Source organism: Leucoraja erinacea, chromosome 1 (assembly GCF_028641065.1).
Source record: "Leucoraja erinacea ecotype New England chromosome 1, Leri_hhj_1, whole genome shotgun sequence".
In the NCBI taxonomy this organism is placed as follows: domain Eukaryota; kingdom Metazoa; phylum Chordata; class Chondrichthyes; order Rajiformes; family Rajidae; genus Leucoraja; species Leucoraja erinaceus.
Genome location: NC_073377.1, coordinates 84,194,803 through 84,208,760, shown reverse-complemented (window position 1 = coordinate 84,208,760; position 13,958 = coordinate 84,194,803). Strand labels below are relative to the sequence as shown.

General features: G+C 41.8%; 1 protein-coding gene across 3 annotated transcripts in view; it reads right to left on the bottom strand.

Annotated features, from left to right (window-relative positions):
- Positions 1 to 13,958, bottom strand: part of dhx15 (DEAH (Asp-Glu-Ala-His) box helicase 15) — a 117,684-nt gene that overhangs the window by 65,297 nt on the left and 38,429 nt on the right. For all 3 annotated transcript variants that reach the window (XM_055638214.1, XM_055638195.1, XM_055638204.1), the window contains exons 3-5: positions 11,943 to 12,136; positions 4,304 to 4,463; positions 867 to 1,085 (exon numbers count right to left, since the gene is read on the bottom strand). In XM_055638214.1, the coding sequence (XP_055494189.1) occupies positions 867 to 1,085; positions 4,304 to 4,463; positions 11,943 to 12,136 (573 nt within the window). The remainder of the gene's footprint in view (positions 1 to 866; positions 1,086 to 4,303; positions 4,464 to 11,942; positions 12,137 to 13,958) is intronic.

The window sequence follows — 13,958 nt, the reverse complement described above, 5'->3', positions numbered from 1 at the left end:
TTCCAGCATCTGCATTTCCTTCTTATTTATGTCCCCCTTTTTAATCCTAGTTTTGAGTTATCGTATCACCGCTGCTTCTCTTTATTCCATCCCAAGCTTGAATCTTCTTGAACAAGTTGTCCACCTGCCCTGTACCTCTTTTGACATTCACCCACACTCAAAAACACTCCTAAATGCTGTTCCTTTCAGAGCAGCAACCCAAGGCAATTCAAGTTCCACTCTCACTAGCCTTCCCACCCACTTATACATCAGGTTACTGAGGATGAGGGGGAAGTTTAATTGTGAATAAAATCATGAAGAACCTCACCAAAGTACCTATTTCTCTTATCAGAGTCAACTGAAAGCAATGGGCATACTTTTAAAGGGACTGGTTGAAGTAGGAGATGATGATTTATTTTTCATCTCTAATATGGTTGGGGGGCTGGAATTCATTATCTTAAAGGATGGAGAGTTAGAAGCCCTCACCATTTTAAATGGTATCTCACACAGAATAGTGAATGGCTTGGATAGAGTGGATGTGGAGAGGATGTTTCCATTAGTGGGAGAGTCTAGAACTAGAGGTCATAGCCTCAGAATTAAAGGACGTTCTTTTAGGAAGGAGATGAGGAGAACTTTCTTTAGTCAAAAGGTGATGAATCTGTGGAATTCTTTGCCACAGAAGCCATGCAGTGGCCATCAGTGGATATATATATATATATATATTTTTTTTTTTAAGGCAGATATAGATAGATTCTTGATTAATACAGGTGTCAGAGGTTATGGGGAGAAGGCAGGAGAATGCATCAGAAGATAATAAAAGAACCACCCTGTATAAATGATAAAATTCAAGTTAGAGCAGTGAATACGAAGAAACGAGTGATTCTTACCTCTTGACCCGTAAGGAAGAGAAGAACATCTCCCTCCTCTTCTTCACACATATGTATCTGAATAACTGTTCGAATCGCTGACTCCAGATAGTCCCTCTCTGGTTCTGGAGTATAGAATATTTCTACAGGATGTGTACGACCAGGAATAGTAAGCAGTGGGCAACTGTCAAAGTAGACCTGAAACTTGCCTGCATCAAGTGTGGCACTCATGATGATAATCTGGAAAGAAAATAAAACAGCCATTTTGGTCTCAATCCACATCCAGAAAAGGCCATTGCTACGCTTGTAAAATTAAAACTCTCTCTCTCTCTCTCTGTGGAAGAACATAAATTCCATTATAGAATGAATTGCCATACTCTAAATTCAAATATTGCTCAACATTTAAAAAAAACCTTTACAATTCTGGGTTTCTAATCCCTCTGGAATAGAATAACACTACCACACAGCGTGAACCACAACTATGCATCGAATATGGAAGCGTGCATGCCAAGTAGCGAACAGCACCAATTGATGAGTTGTTAAACTGCAAGATCTGCTAAATAGCAATTCTTGCTGCACCCAAGGGATTCTAATTAAATGTGGATTGATGCTATAAACCTGGCGTAAAACCTGTTGAGTGAAGTTCTTTTACAGTTGTCAATGTAGAAGGTTACAACACAGTTGTTTGCACACAGTTGTATTGGTAAGTATTTTTGCAGGGTTTCTGAAACGGTTCTGTGATCCATTGGAATTACAGGTCGTTTAGCAGAGCTGCCAAGTTTTGTCAGAGCATTTCTAATACCTGAAAATCAGTGTTTTGCTGCGGAAATCAGTATTTTTACGCGGTACCATTTTGCTGAAAAAAGTGCTCTTTTTTTTGTGCAGTCATACCCATGTAAGAGTACAAGAATGCATAACTTTGGTACCAATTGACATCTTCTACGCACCTTACTTGACAGTGCATTCATTGCCATCTCTTTGTATACTGCTGTTTGAATGGCTGCTTCCTGCTTTTGGCATCAGATGATGATGTAGAAGCAATTTTGGAAGCCTCCCTCTCCCTCCCTCGCTTTCTCCCTCCTTCCTCGCTTTCCATCCCTTTCCCTCCCACCCCCTCTCTCTCTCTCTCCTCCTCCTCCCGCTTTCCCTCCCCCTCCCCCCCCCCCCCTTCCCTTCATTTTTTCCTCCCTCCCTCTCTTATTCCCTCCCTCCCTCTCTTATTCCCTTATAGTCTGTGACCCCTGGCGCTGTGGCCATAGCGCTATGTGTAAAGCCCATAGCGCTATGTGTAAAGGAAATAGTTCTCCAGCTGGGAGCGCTTTTTTTGTACCCATAGCGTTAAACTGACAGCGCTGTTTAAACCTTTGGTGGGACAGGCAGATCAAGGCTTTCAAAAATCATCATGCAGATCTTGAAATTTAAAATACTAATAGATTTAATCTCCTATAATTTTTAGAGCTAAATGACTTTTTATATCCTTGCATTTTTTAAGCAGCAAGATGAAACAGGAAGTCGGGCTGATTTTAAAAAATCCGTATTTTACAAAGCAATTCCGGACATCCGTATTCTGATCGCATTTCCGTACAAAATACGGAATACCCGTACAACTTGGCAGCTCTGGTTTAGATATCTCTTTCACACTTCTTAAGGGCCTGTCCCACTTGGTGATTTTTCTCGGCAACTGTCGGCATCATTGACTGACGTATAAGGGCACCGAAAAACTCACGGCATGATGACGTATTGACGTGAGGTGTCTCCTCAAGTGTTGCTACATTTTTTTTGTCGCCGCTGGATTTTGAAATGTTCAAAATCTTTCGGCGACCCTGATACATCAGTCAATGATGCCGGCAGTCACCGAAACAAATCGCCAAGTGGGACAGGCCCTATAGCTTCAATTTTGTGAACCAGTTTTCTTCAGTTAGTTATCCGTTGCTGATTTCCCCGAGAAATAACTTTCATTTGATGTAGTATCACAGGATTTTGCCAAATAACTGCAGCAAGGGATTTTAATGCCAAACTCACTGAACATATGCAGAAATGAATGAAGCATGAAAACCAATGGGCAATTTTCTTGTCCATATTCCAATACAATGAAGTCAACTGCAGTGCCATTACTGCTGCCCAATCTGAGATCATACAAATCATAGGATTTGTCTTCCGAAACAATCCCCATATGCAAAGCATTGCTGCTTGTTCCTTATCAAATTAAATAAGCCCAACATCATTTTGTTTTAAATCAACCTGATGAGAGGCAATGGCAAACAAACATCCATTCTGAAACTGTCCATTCCCATTTCTGAAAGCTCACGACCCAGTCAAAGTTTTCCTACAGGGACAAGAGGCTGCAAAGCATTACCCATATAATAGCTTAACAGTTTAGTTTATTGTCACGTGTACGGAAGTATTTACAGTGAAACACTTTTGTTGCGTGCTATCCAGTCAGCAGAATGAAAATACATTACAATCGAGCCATTTACAGTGTACAGATACATGATAAGGAAATAATGTTCAGTGCAAAGTAACGTCAGCAAAGTCCGATCAAGAATAGTCCGAAGGTCACCAATGAGGTCGATAGTAGTTCAGGACTGCTCTCAGGTTATGCCTGAAGTGACAAATCTTTTGGTAATCAGCATACGCTAATATTGGAGAGAGGGGCTACAGCATCATGTGATGCCGCAGGTTATCCAAAGGATTTTATTTTATAGTGTCTACTTTAAATGCATTTCCGGTGCATTCGGAGCAGCTCAAAGAAATCTGGCAGCAATCACCCTACTAACAAAAAAAAACCTAACTAGAACAAAGCTTAAATTCTTGGTTCATTGAAGTGAAACAATGTACTGATAGTTAATGAAAGATCAGGCCAGTTTTCTGTTACATGTTCCTGTAAGATCAAGGTTAAGTTTGTTCCACTGAGGAGATTTGTAGACCAAAACACAGACGATTTTGTTTCAGGCAAATTCCTAACTAAGACAGAAGGTAGCTATGGAAGCACACTTGTCTTCAAGTCAAATGGCCCTGGAGGCAAGCCCCAGTCAAGAGACTCTTCAGTAATCTATGGTAACACTATCATAAGTACTATAGTTCAGATGAGACATTAAATCAAACCACATTGCGTCCTCAAGTACATCTAAAAGTTTCCATTTGTCAAAGTACAGAAATTCTCCAGGTGTCTTGGCAAATATTTATCTCATTACAGAAAGCAAAGCAAAGATTCTATGATGTACCTATGGTGATAGTTACAAAACACGACATACTAATGAGACTTACAATCAAATGATTAACTTATGTAACTTATATCACCCTGGAATGTCCTGTGATCGCAAAAAGCGTAAGAAGGGAAAGTACTTCATTCTTCAGCCTATAATTTGCCAATGGTCGAAATTTGATCAGACTAAAGATTGTTCAGTGCAGAATATTATCGCCAGCCACCTCTCTGTCCTCCCCAACAATATCCTTACCTTCAAATCTGATCTCTGCTTCACAACTTCTTTTAATACACCCATAAGAATATCGGTTGCTAATGTACGCTCATGGGCCTCATCAAGGATGATGACTCCGTATCGCTCCAGTAAAGGGTCATTCATTGCTTCTCGAAGCAACATACCATCAGTCATGTATCTAAAAAACAAATTATATATCAACTCAATGCTGTGCATTAATGGCAACACGAATACAACATTGAAAAATCAATAAAAGCATCGCCAAGAGAGGCCAACAGTTTAAATATATGGAGCAATGTGACAGGTTTGCATTCGCTGACTTTAAATCAGTGCTGAGGCAGCTTTTAAAAAGGTACACTGCATGATATCCCAATGACAAAAACATTCACTCATCCAGTCCTACAAATCCCGAGTCAAATCAAGATACTGTATTACATAAGATCAAGAATTCAGCTTTTTCCTCTATATGGAAGAAAGAATATTACTTCACATGGCAATATGGTCACAGCACTAAAAACAGATTTCTCCTTTCATCTCAGCACCTCTATCCAAGGGGCTCCAGCGCAGCATTCGAGGATTGTTGCTGCCATTAAACTACTTATAGGGCCAAATATGTACAAATTCACACACAGTAACTCATCAACAACGCACATCCACATTTTAGACCTTGTAAGCTTGCACCCCCAATTGAATGTTCATGATTATGGCAAACCTTGTAACCAGGAATGAGAATATGCTTATAGCAAAGCCGAAGTACAGAATGCACCCAAAACAAAATCCACCGGAGGTCACAGTTCATGAGGTAAGATTGTGGTTAATGTTGTACAGTGTACAAGAGTTTGATAGTTTCAGGGAAGAACCTGGAGGTCACAATTATCAGGCTCTTGTACCTTCTTCCCAATGGTAGAAATGAGACAGTGTGGTGTGGGGCTTTGATGATATTACCTGCCTTTTTGAGGCAGTGCTCCTCTAGACCCCTACCATGGTGGGAAGGTTAGTACCAGTTATGGGCCAGACAAGGTCTACCAATTTTTGCACACCCTTCATTCCTGGCCGCTTTGAGTTGCCGAACTAGGTTATGAGGCAACCAGTCGATATGTTCTTTGTCATACACCTCTAACACTTGAAGAGTGTATCCATGGGCATACTGAATTTCTTCAATCCTCTAAGGAAGTAGAGCCATTGATGAGGTCTCTTTGTGATTGCATCAATGTTCTGTGCCCAGACACGTCTTCAGAGATAAAGATGGTCAGGAACTTAAAGGCATTAACTCTCTCCATTGCAGTCCCATCAATGAAGACAGGTTCATAATTCTCAGCGTTTCCATTCTGACACCTTTCAATCACGTTGTCATCTTCCTCCAATACTCTTGACATCATTACCTATTATTCTTCCAACAATGGTCATATCGCCTGCAAATGTAAAGATGGCTTTGGAGCTGTGTCTGGCTACAGAGTTGTGGGTAAATGGAGAGAATAAATCAGGGGACACGGCACAGTCCCGAGGTGCCAGAAGCCCGTTGTGCCATTTAATCTCCTGGCTAATTTGATTTTAATTTCCTTGCCCACTTGACCGAAATCCCACTGTAATTCTATCTTCACTGTCTATGATATTACATACCAGTGAAAAGCTAAATGCCAAAATGGACAAATTCACAGCTTTCCACAATATACTTCATTTGCCAGTTATTTGCCGATTCATTTCGCATATTATCCTCTTGTAACATGATAACCTCTTCAGAATTGATTTTCCTACCGATTTCTGTGGCATCAAATTGAGCGTTCATACATAGAACTCATTTATGCTTACTTCTTCCAGTAACACGAGAAAAGAAAATCACAATATTGCTACTTTGATATTTATTATTCACACTGCATATAAAATGTCGTTTCTCAGTGCTATCCATAGACCAAGAAACCAACACACCGATCATCGACTTTAGTCCCAGATTTTTCCTAATGGCTAACTTTAATGAAGATTTATATTTTCCTTTTGAAAGGCCTGCCAGGTTGTGAGATCTATACTTTGAAAGCATACACTAAATTTTATTAACAGTGCAATTATTCTGCAATGGCACTTCCATGAAGTGTTGTTGTTAAAGCTGAAAAGTACTTGTTTAAATTATTTAACAATGCCTTGTCGGCTTCAGAAGCCGCGGTCCCCAGTTAGGAAGCGGCCGTTCCAGGTGGCCCAGCCGCTGAAAGGACTCTCCCGACGCCGGGGCAACAGCACCCGGCCAGAACGGCGAGGAACATCGGGCCTCCTTAGAGGCAATAGCGGAGGCCTCAATAGGCCTGACTTTGGGAGAACTGGGGATGGGGACTGGACATTGTGCCTTCCCCCACAGTGGTATCCATTGTGGGGGGATGATTTTTTGTGTGTTATGTGAATATGTTAGTTTGTGTCCAAGATGGCTGTCGGAAGGGAGAGTGGACGCTGGCGCGGTTTAGCTGCCGCTGCTCTCTCTTCACATTGTGTTTTTGATTTTTTGTCTTTGGAGCGAATTCTGTCTTTAATTTGTGTATTGGTGATGTCCTTATTATTTATTTTACTCCGACTATATGTTTTTTCTCTCTTGTTAATTTCTGTAAGGTGTCCTTGAGACTTTGAAAGGCGCCCGCAAATAAAATGTGTTATTATTATTATTATTATTAATAATAATGTCTCATTCATTATGTAGCTGAGATGACCAAAAATGTAAATTTGAAAAGTTTAAAAAGTTCCTTGTTTACTCCGTAAAGCAACAAGAATGCAACTATTTTAGCTCACAAGTTCAATCACAACACAACTGGAAAAATGCAAATATAATTAAGGAAATAAATCTGCCAGAAAAGACTGTTACCAGAATGGAGGCATTCAACACAGAACATAGAACAGTAGCTTAGAAGAGCCCATTCAGGCCACAATGTCTGAGCCGAACATGATGCCAAAACAAAATGTGATAATCTCTCTCAGATAATACTTTTAATTTGGACAAAAGCTTCAGGTTCTGTAGAAATAGCTTACAACATTGGTAGAACAATCTTGTCAAATTTGGCAATGAAGTACAATACGAAGGAAAAGACTATAAAATGCTGGAGTAAGCGGGTCCGGCAGCATCGCTAGTGGACGTGGATTAATGACGTTCCGGTTCGGGATCATTATGAAGTAAGTGGTTCTGGGAATCCTTAAACGCTGATATCAGATTCTCTGGAGTCTCCTGAATTCTGGCCAAAGTAAACTTGTCATCGCACAAATTGGTAAGAGAAAAGAAAATCAAACAGATCCTGATGCAGGGTCTCAATTCAAAATGTCGGCAATTCCTTCCCGGCTCCTCCCTCCACAGGTGCTATTCAACCCACAGTGTTTCCCCAGAAGCTGGTAGTGTTGCTGCCTCACAGCGCCAGATATCCAGGGTCAATCCTGGCCTCGGGTACTGTCTGTGTGAATTCTGCACATTCTCCCCGAGACCAACACAAACTCAATTTTGTCAGCAGTGGCAGAGCCATCACAGCACAATTAACAGACGTGTACAGGTGGCTGTGGAACATATACAAGTGGGAAATCCATATCCTCACCATTAAACCCACTGAATACGGTTCTGATCGTGGCAACATTGGTAGGAATGGCCACTATTCAATCCTTGTTAACCCACTTTTCCATGCTGTGTGACAGTATCACTGTGCTGAAATTAATCACTCAAGGGAAACGAGCAGTAGAATTAAATTGCATTACAATCTGCAGCTTCTTGGCTCACTATAGCACTGCCAATTCAAGGGACAAATTTTGGTTCAATGAGTGTGTCGGACCACATCAGTAGCAATGCCAGATATTCCCAAAATCAAGCTGGTGTCAACATAACACAGGACTCCACACATAACAGAAGCAACGTATTGCAGACAGAGGCAGTGGATTCCAGAGCAGATGAAAACACTGCAGTCCCACCACAATTAGAAATGAAGAGTGAACAAATAAACAAATTTACACAAGGAAGCAACTCTTTCAAAAAAGCATCCAATTGCAAAAGGCAAGGATGAAGCATTCATAACCATCTACAGCCAGTTCCATAGGGACAGTCGACAAGGAACTGCCGATGCTGGAATTTCGATAGACCTGCTGGAGTAACTCAGCAAGTCAGGCAGCATATCTCAAGGACATGGATAGGCGACTTTTTGGGTCAGGACCATTCTTCAGACTGAATGTAGATAGGCCACGTTTTGGGTCGGGACTCTACTTCACTCTGAAGGGCTCCTAATCCGAAATGTCATCTATCCACAACCACGAGTGATGCTGCCTGACCCACTGAGTTACTCCAGCACTTTGCGGTCTCCGCCGGGACTATCCATCTTGGCATCACGAGGCTAGCTTCATCTATGAAGGCAGTCTTCAACCAATTCCATTCACTTCACGTTTCATCAACAAATGAATGAACAAAGTTTATACAGCAACAGCAATTGGTGCTGTGCTGAAGACTTGTGGCTATTTCAGGGGAACACAAGTAAACTATTCCAGTACAGCTACTTTACTGGCATCTGCAAAGTGTGAAAGCCTTCCAAATATGCCCTAATTGTGAAAAAACCAGGACAAATCTAATTAGTTAATTACTGCCATTCACTCAACAGTCACTCAAACATGGTGGCTGGTGTAAGTAAGCACAGCGCCATCAAGCAGGACACAACTCAAGAGTGCAACAATATATCGTAAGGATTATGCTAGGACCACTCAACTCTTTACAGCATTTGTCTGAACACAAATAAAATACGAATTTTAGCATGACTGCAGAGGTCATCGTGGAAACAACAAATTAAATGAGAATCAGCCACCTGCTGTCACACCTTTCACATACCCACTTACTTGCCCCATACCCTGTTAAATGATTTTTGTAAACCAATCTCAACTTAAATATTAGTAAATTACCTAGTATCATCAATTGACATTTGCAGGTGGGTTCCAAGGTTCTACCACAGCAGGAAGCCAGATAATATTAGCCAAGAGCAGATGATGAAGAATATAAAGACAGGTTCAGAATGCATGCACATAATGCGCAAAAGTGAGATGAACAAGGATTGTGAGCACATCCACAAATGTATGTAAATAGAGTAACTATAATGCAACTCAAAAATGGTGTGAATTGGCCAGTTAATATTTCTGGACAGAAAATGTTCAGAAAATAGTAGTGAAGTGAAAAGGGAGGTGGGATAGCAGCATTACATTAGGTTAGATACTACAAGGTTGAAAAGGATACAGAATAGTGCTAAAACAATGGGAAGGCTGGGGGTTTAAGAAAATTGTACCCCAACTGTTAAATGGGTAATAAAAGAGGGAGCAGTATTTCTAATGGGGGAAGATTTTCTTAATCAATATGTTCTTGGCGCAACTAGCGAAGATGGAAATGCAGGACCCGGAAATAAAATGGATTAGTGCATTTGACATTTAAATGATTAAGCACAATTTAAAGCAGAATTTCCACGAGATGGTTGCAGCCATATAATATTTGGGAAAAACTGCAGAGAATTACCAGATTAGTGAGATATTTCTCAAACAAGCCAGGTACATTTCCACAAGAGCGAGAGAGCGAGAAAGACAAGAGTGCGAGACAGCGAGAGAGAGAGAGAGCCAAACAGTTGGCACCGGTCTATACAGACTGTTTTAACCAGTCCCTGCAAACATGTACTGTCCCTGCCTGCTTCAAAGTCTCCACTATTGTCCCTGTACCCAAAAAGGTAAGAATTACTTGTCTTAATGACTACAGGCCTGTCACACTGACCTCTGTAGTCATGAAGACACTCGAAAGGCTTGTGCTGGACAAGCTGAAAAATATCACAAACTCCCTGCTGGACCCACTGCAGTTTGCATATCGGGCCAATAGATCTGTGGATGATGCAGTCAACCTGGGCCTGCACTTCATCGTACAGCACCTAGGCCGCCAGGGGACCTATGCGAGGATCCTGTTTGTTGTTTTTAGCTCTGCATTCAACACCATTGTGCCAGAGCTACTACACTCCAAACATTCCGAGTTGACTGTGCCTGAACCCCTCTGTCAGCGGATCACCAACTTCCTGACAAACAGGTAGCAGCTTGTGAGGCTGGGAAAGCACATCTCTGACCCGCAAACGCTCTGCATAGGAGCACCACAAGGCTGCTTACTCTCTCCTCTCCTCTACTCTCTCTACACCAACAACTGCACCTCCACAGACACCTCTGTCAAGCTTCTCAAGTTTGCGGACGACACAACCCTGATTGGACTGATCCAGGATGGGGAGGAATCTGCCTACAGACAGGAAGTGTCACAGCTGGCGTCCTGGTGCCATCGCAACAACCTAAAGCTCAATGCTCTTAAGACAGTGGAATTGATTGTACACTTTAGGAGAGCTCCCCCTCCACTCACCATCAACAACACCACAGTTACATCTGTGGAGTCTTTTAAGTTCCTGGTAACCATCATCTCTTAAGTGGGGCGCTACCATTGACTCCAGTCAAAAAGGCACAACAGAGGATGTACTTAGAAACATAGAAAATAGATGCAGGAGTAGGCCATTCGGCCCTTCGAGCCTGCACCGCCATTCAATATGATCAGGGCTGATCATCCAACTCGGTATCCTGTACCTGCCTTCTCTCCATTCCCCTGACCCCTTTAGCCACAATGGCCACATCTAACTCCCTCTTAAGTATAGCCAATTAACTGGCCTCAACTACCTTCTGTGGCAGAGAAATCCAGAGATTCACCACTCTCTGTGTGAAAAATGTGTTTCTCATCTCGGTCCTACTTCCTGCGGCAGCTGAGGAAGCACAATCTGCCACAGGCAATGATGGTCCAATTCTACACGGCCATCGTAGAGTCTGTTCTCACCTTCTCCATCATGGTCTGGTTTGGCTCAGCCACCAAGCACGACACCTGGAGGCTGCAGCGAATCGTCCGATCAGCAGAGAAGATTATTGGCTGCAACCTTCCCTCCATTGCAAGGGCCAGGAAGCAAGCGGGCAAGATCATCTCTGACCCCTCTCACCCTGGCCACAAACTCTTTGAATCACTTCCCTCTGGAAGGTGACTCCGGATTGTCAAAGCTGCCACAGCCAAACATAAAAACATTTTTTTTATCCACGAGTAGTTGCTCTACTCAACAGCCAAAAATTTGTAGCCTCCCTTTGATCTGGTATTTTGTTGGTTCACATGCTTGATCAATGGTGTTTTATCATTAATGTCTTATTATTATTAATGTTTAGTGTTTTCTGAGTCATTCGTAACTGTCACTGTATGTCATGTTGTTACTTGTGGTCGGAGCACCAAGGCAAATTCTTTGTATGTGAATACTTGGCCAATAAACTTACTTGCATCTCCCGGTGCCGAATGTAAGTGATTAATAGGGATGCAGAATGAGTTGTGAATACGAAGCAGTCAATGACAAAAACTGACAGCTTGGAAAGGTCCTGGTGCTTCCAACCTGTACAAATAGCACGGTGGCCACAAGCCAGTCTACATAACCAAGGGGGATCAAATTTCATACACAATATTGTAGTTTAGGTATACAGAGATTAAGCCAATCAACAAATGCTCCTATCTACTTGGCTTTCTCTCGAATGCGAAAACGTGGGAGGAAAATATAGAATGTACTTGAGGTAGATCGGAATGCAAGGTGCTGAGATTTGCAATGAATTTGGAAAAACAGAATCCACTTACTTCAGGCAGGTCTTTGCACTGCTGCAGTCTTCAAATCTGATGGAGTAGCCAACCTCCTGGCCCAGCATCACATCCATTTCATCAGCCACTCGCTGGGCTACACTCATGGCAGCCACCCTCCTGGGTTGAGTACAGGCCACACCCCGCTTGGGTCCAACCACAGCTCGCACGTAGTCAACGCACCACTGAGGAATCTGCAAATCCATTCAAGAACAACGTTTTGAGCTTTATTGACCAACACTATGTAACATGACAGAAAAGACCAAAAAAACTCAGGAGTTTAAAAGGGAGTTGAAACTGATGCCAAAAATTGCACATACAGTAGGTCTTAGGTCTTTACTCAGTCACCATGGTGATTTGTAGAGCCAGCAAATAAATGCACATTTAGCCAATCCTGTCAGAGGCTGGAATAACAGTATAGGGAGATGAGGAAAGCATTAATTCCAGTTAATCAGCGAACTGAACTTAATACGCATCTAAAAATCACCAGCTACAAAAAATATTTACCTTTGGAGATTTGGTCTTTGCAAATCAAAATTCATAAAGCAATAAATATTGGGTGTGCTCTGGAAATGTATATACGAAAAATAAATGGTTCTCTTGATCACTGGTCAGTACATCGTATGAACATCGGGTGCAGCAAATGGCAGACTTTCCCGTTTGGTATGCAAAACCAAAACCTTTTCGAGCTTGTGCAGACACAGAGTTGGACATTGGAAATTTGCTTTTTGTTCTTTTCATTGCTTGTAAATATTGATTGTAATGTCCAATTGTTTGATAATTTCGATTTTGTTACTATTAATGTCTTTAATGTCTTTACTTGTTCGGAATAAATAAAATAAATAAATTAAAAAAACAAAATTAAAAAAACAAAATCTGTTATAACCATGTTGAATCTCAAGTAGATTCAGTTCTTAGTTTAGTTTAAAAATACAGGGTACCTTTCGGCATACCAAGCCCAGGCCGGCAAGCGACCCCCGTACACTATCACTATCGTACACACCAAGAACAATTTACAATTTTACCAAAGTCAATTAACCCACAAACCTACACAGCTTTTGAATGTGGGACGAAACCAGAGCACCAGGAGAAAACCCAAACAGTCACAGGGAGAACGTACAAACTCCGCAGACAGCACTCTGGGGCTGCGAGGCAGCGGTTATGCCAGCTGCACCACTGTGCCATCCATCAGGAAAGGTGCCCAAACAGGGTACAAGATGAATCAATGGAATTAGTCTTTTCATTGGGGTGGCACGGTGGCGCAGCGGTAGAGTTGCTGCCTTACAGCTAATGCAGCGCCGGACACCCGGGTTCCATCCTGACTACAGGTACTGTCTGTACGGAGTTTGTACAATTTCCCCGTGACCTGCGTGGGTTTTTTCCGATATCTTCGGTTTCAAACCGCACACCAAAGATGTTCAGGTTTGTAGGTTAATTGGCTTGGTAAATGTAAAAATTGTCCCTAGTGTGTGTAGGATGGTGTTAATGTGCGGGGACCCGGTGGACCAAAGGGCCTGTGTCCGCACTGTATCTCTAAACTAAATCACTAAACTAAACTTTTATATTCCTTTCCTCCACTAACTGCTTTCTCTCAAGGCATAAGCAGCAGCAAATTTATATACGGTTTTTAACAAGCTGTTAGTTTCTTTTTTTGAAAACTGCTGAATTTGTTATTTTTTTAAATCAGGATAAAATGCTCACTGTCTGAATGAACAGCTGTTTCCAAGTTTTATCAATTTGATGTGCACCTATGTCTGTGGCACAACTGGTACACTGAAATGTAGCAGACATGCAAAAGTATCAGAATCGCTGGCTATTAAATGTACTTTATCTCCCCCTTTCTTCAATTTTATCAATGAAACCAAGAGGATGAAGACATCTCTTGATGACGAGCTATCCAATTTTGGCTATATGGTAGAATTATACAAGATACAAGATTCATTTATGTGTCACATGTACTAAATGGTACAGTGAAATGTGTGGTCACCATACAGCTATTCGAATAATAAAGAGCAC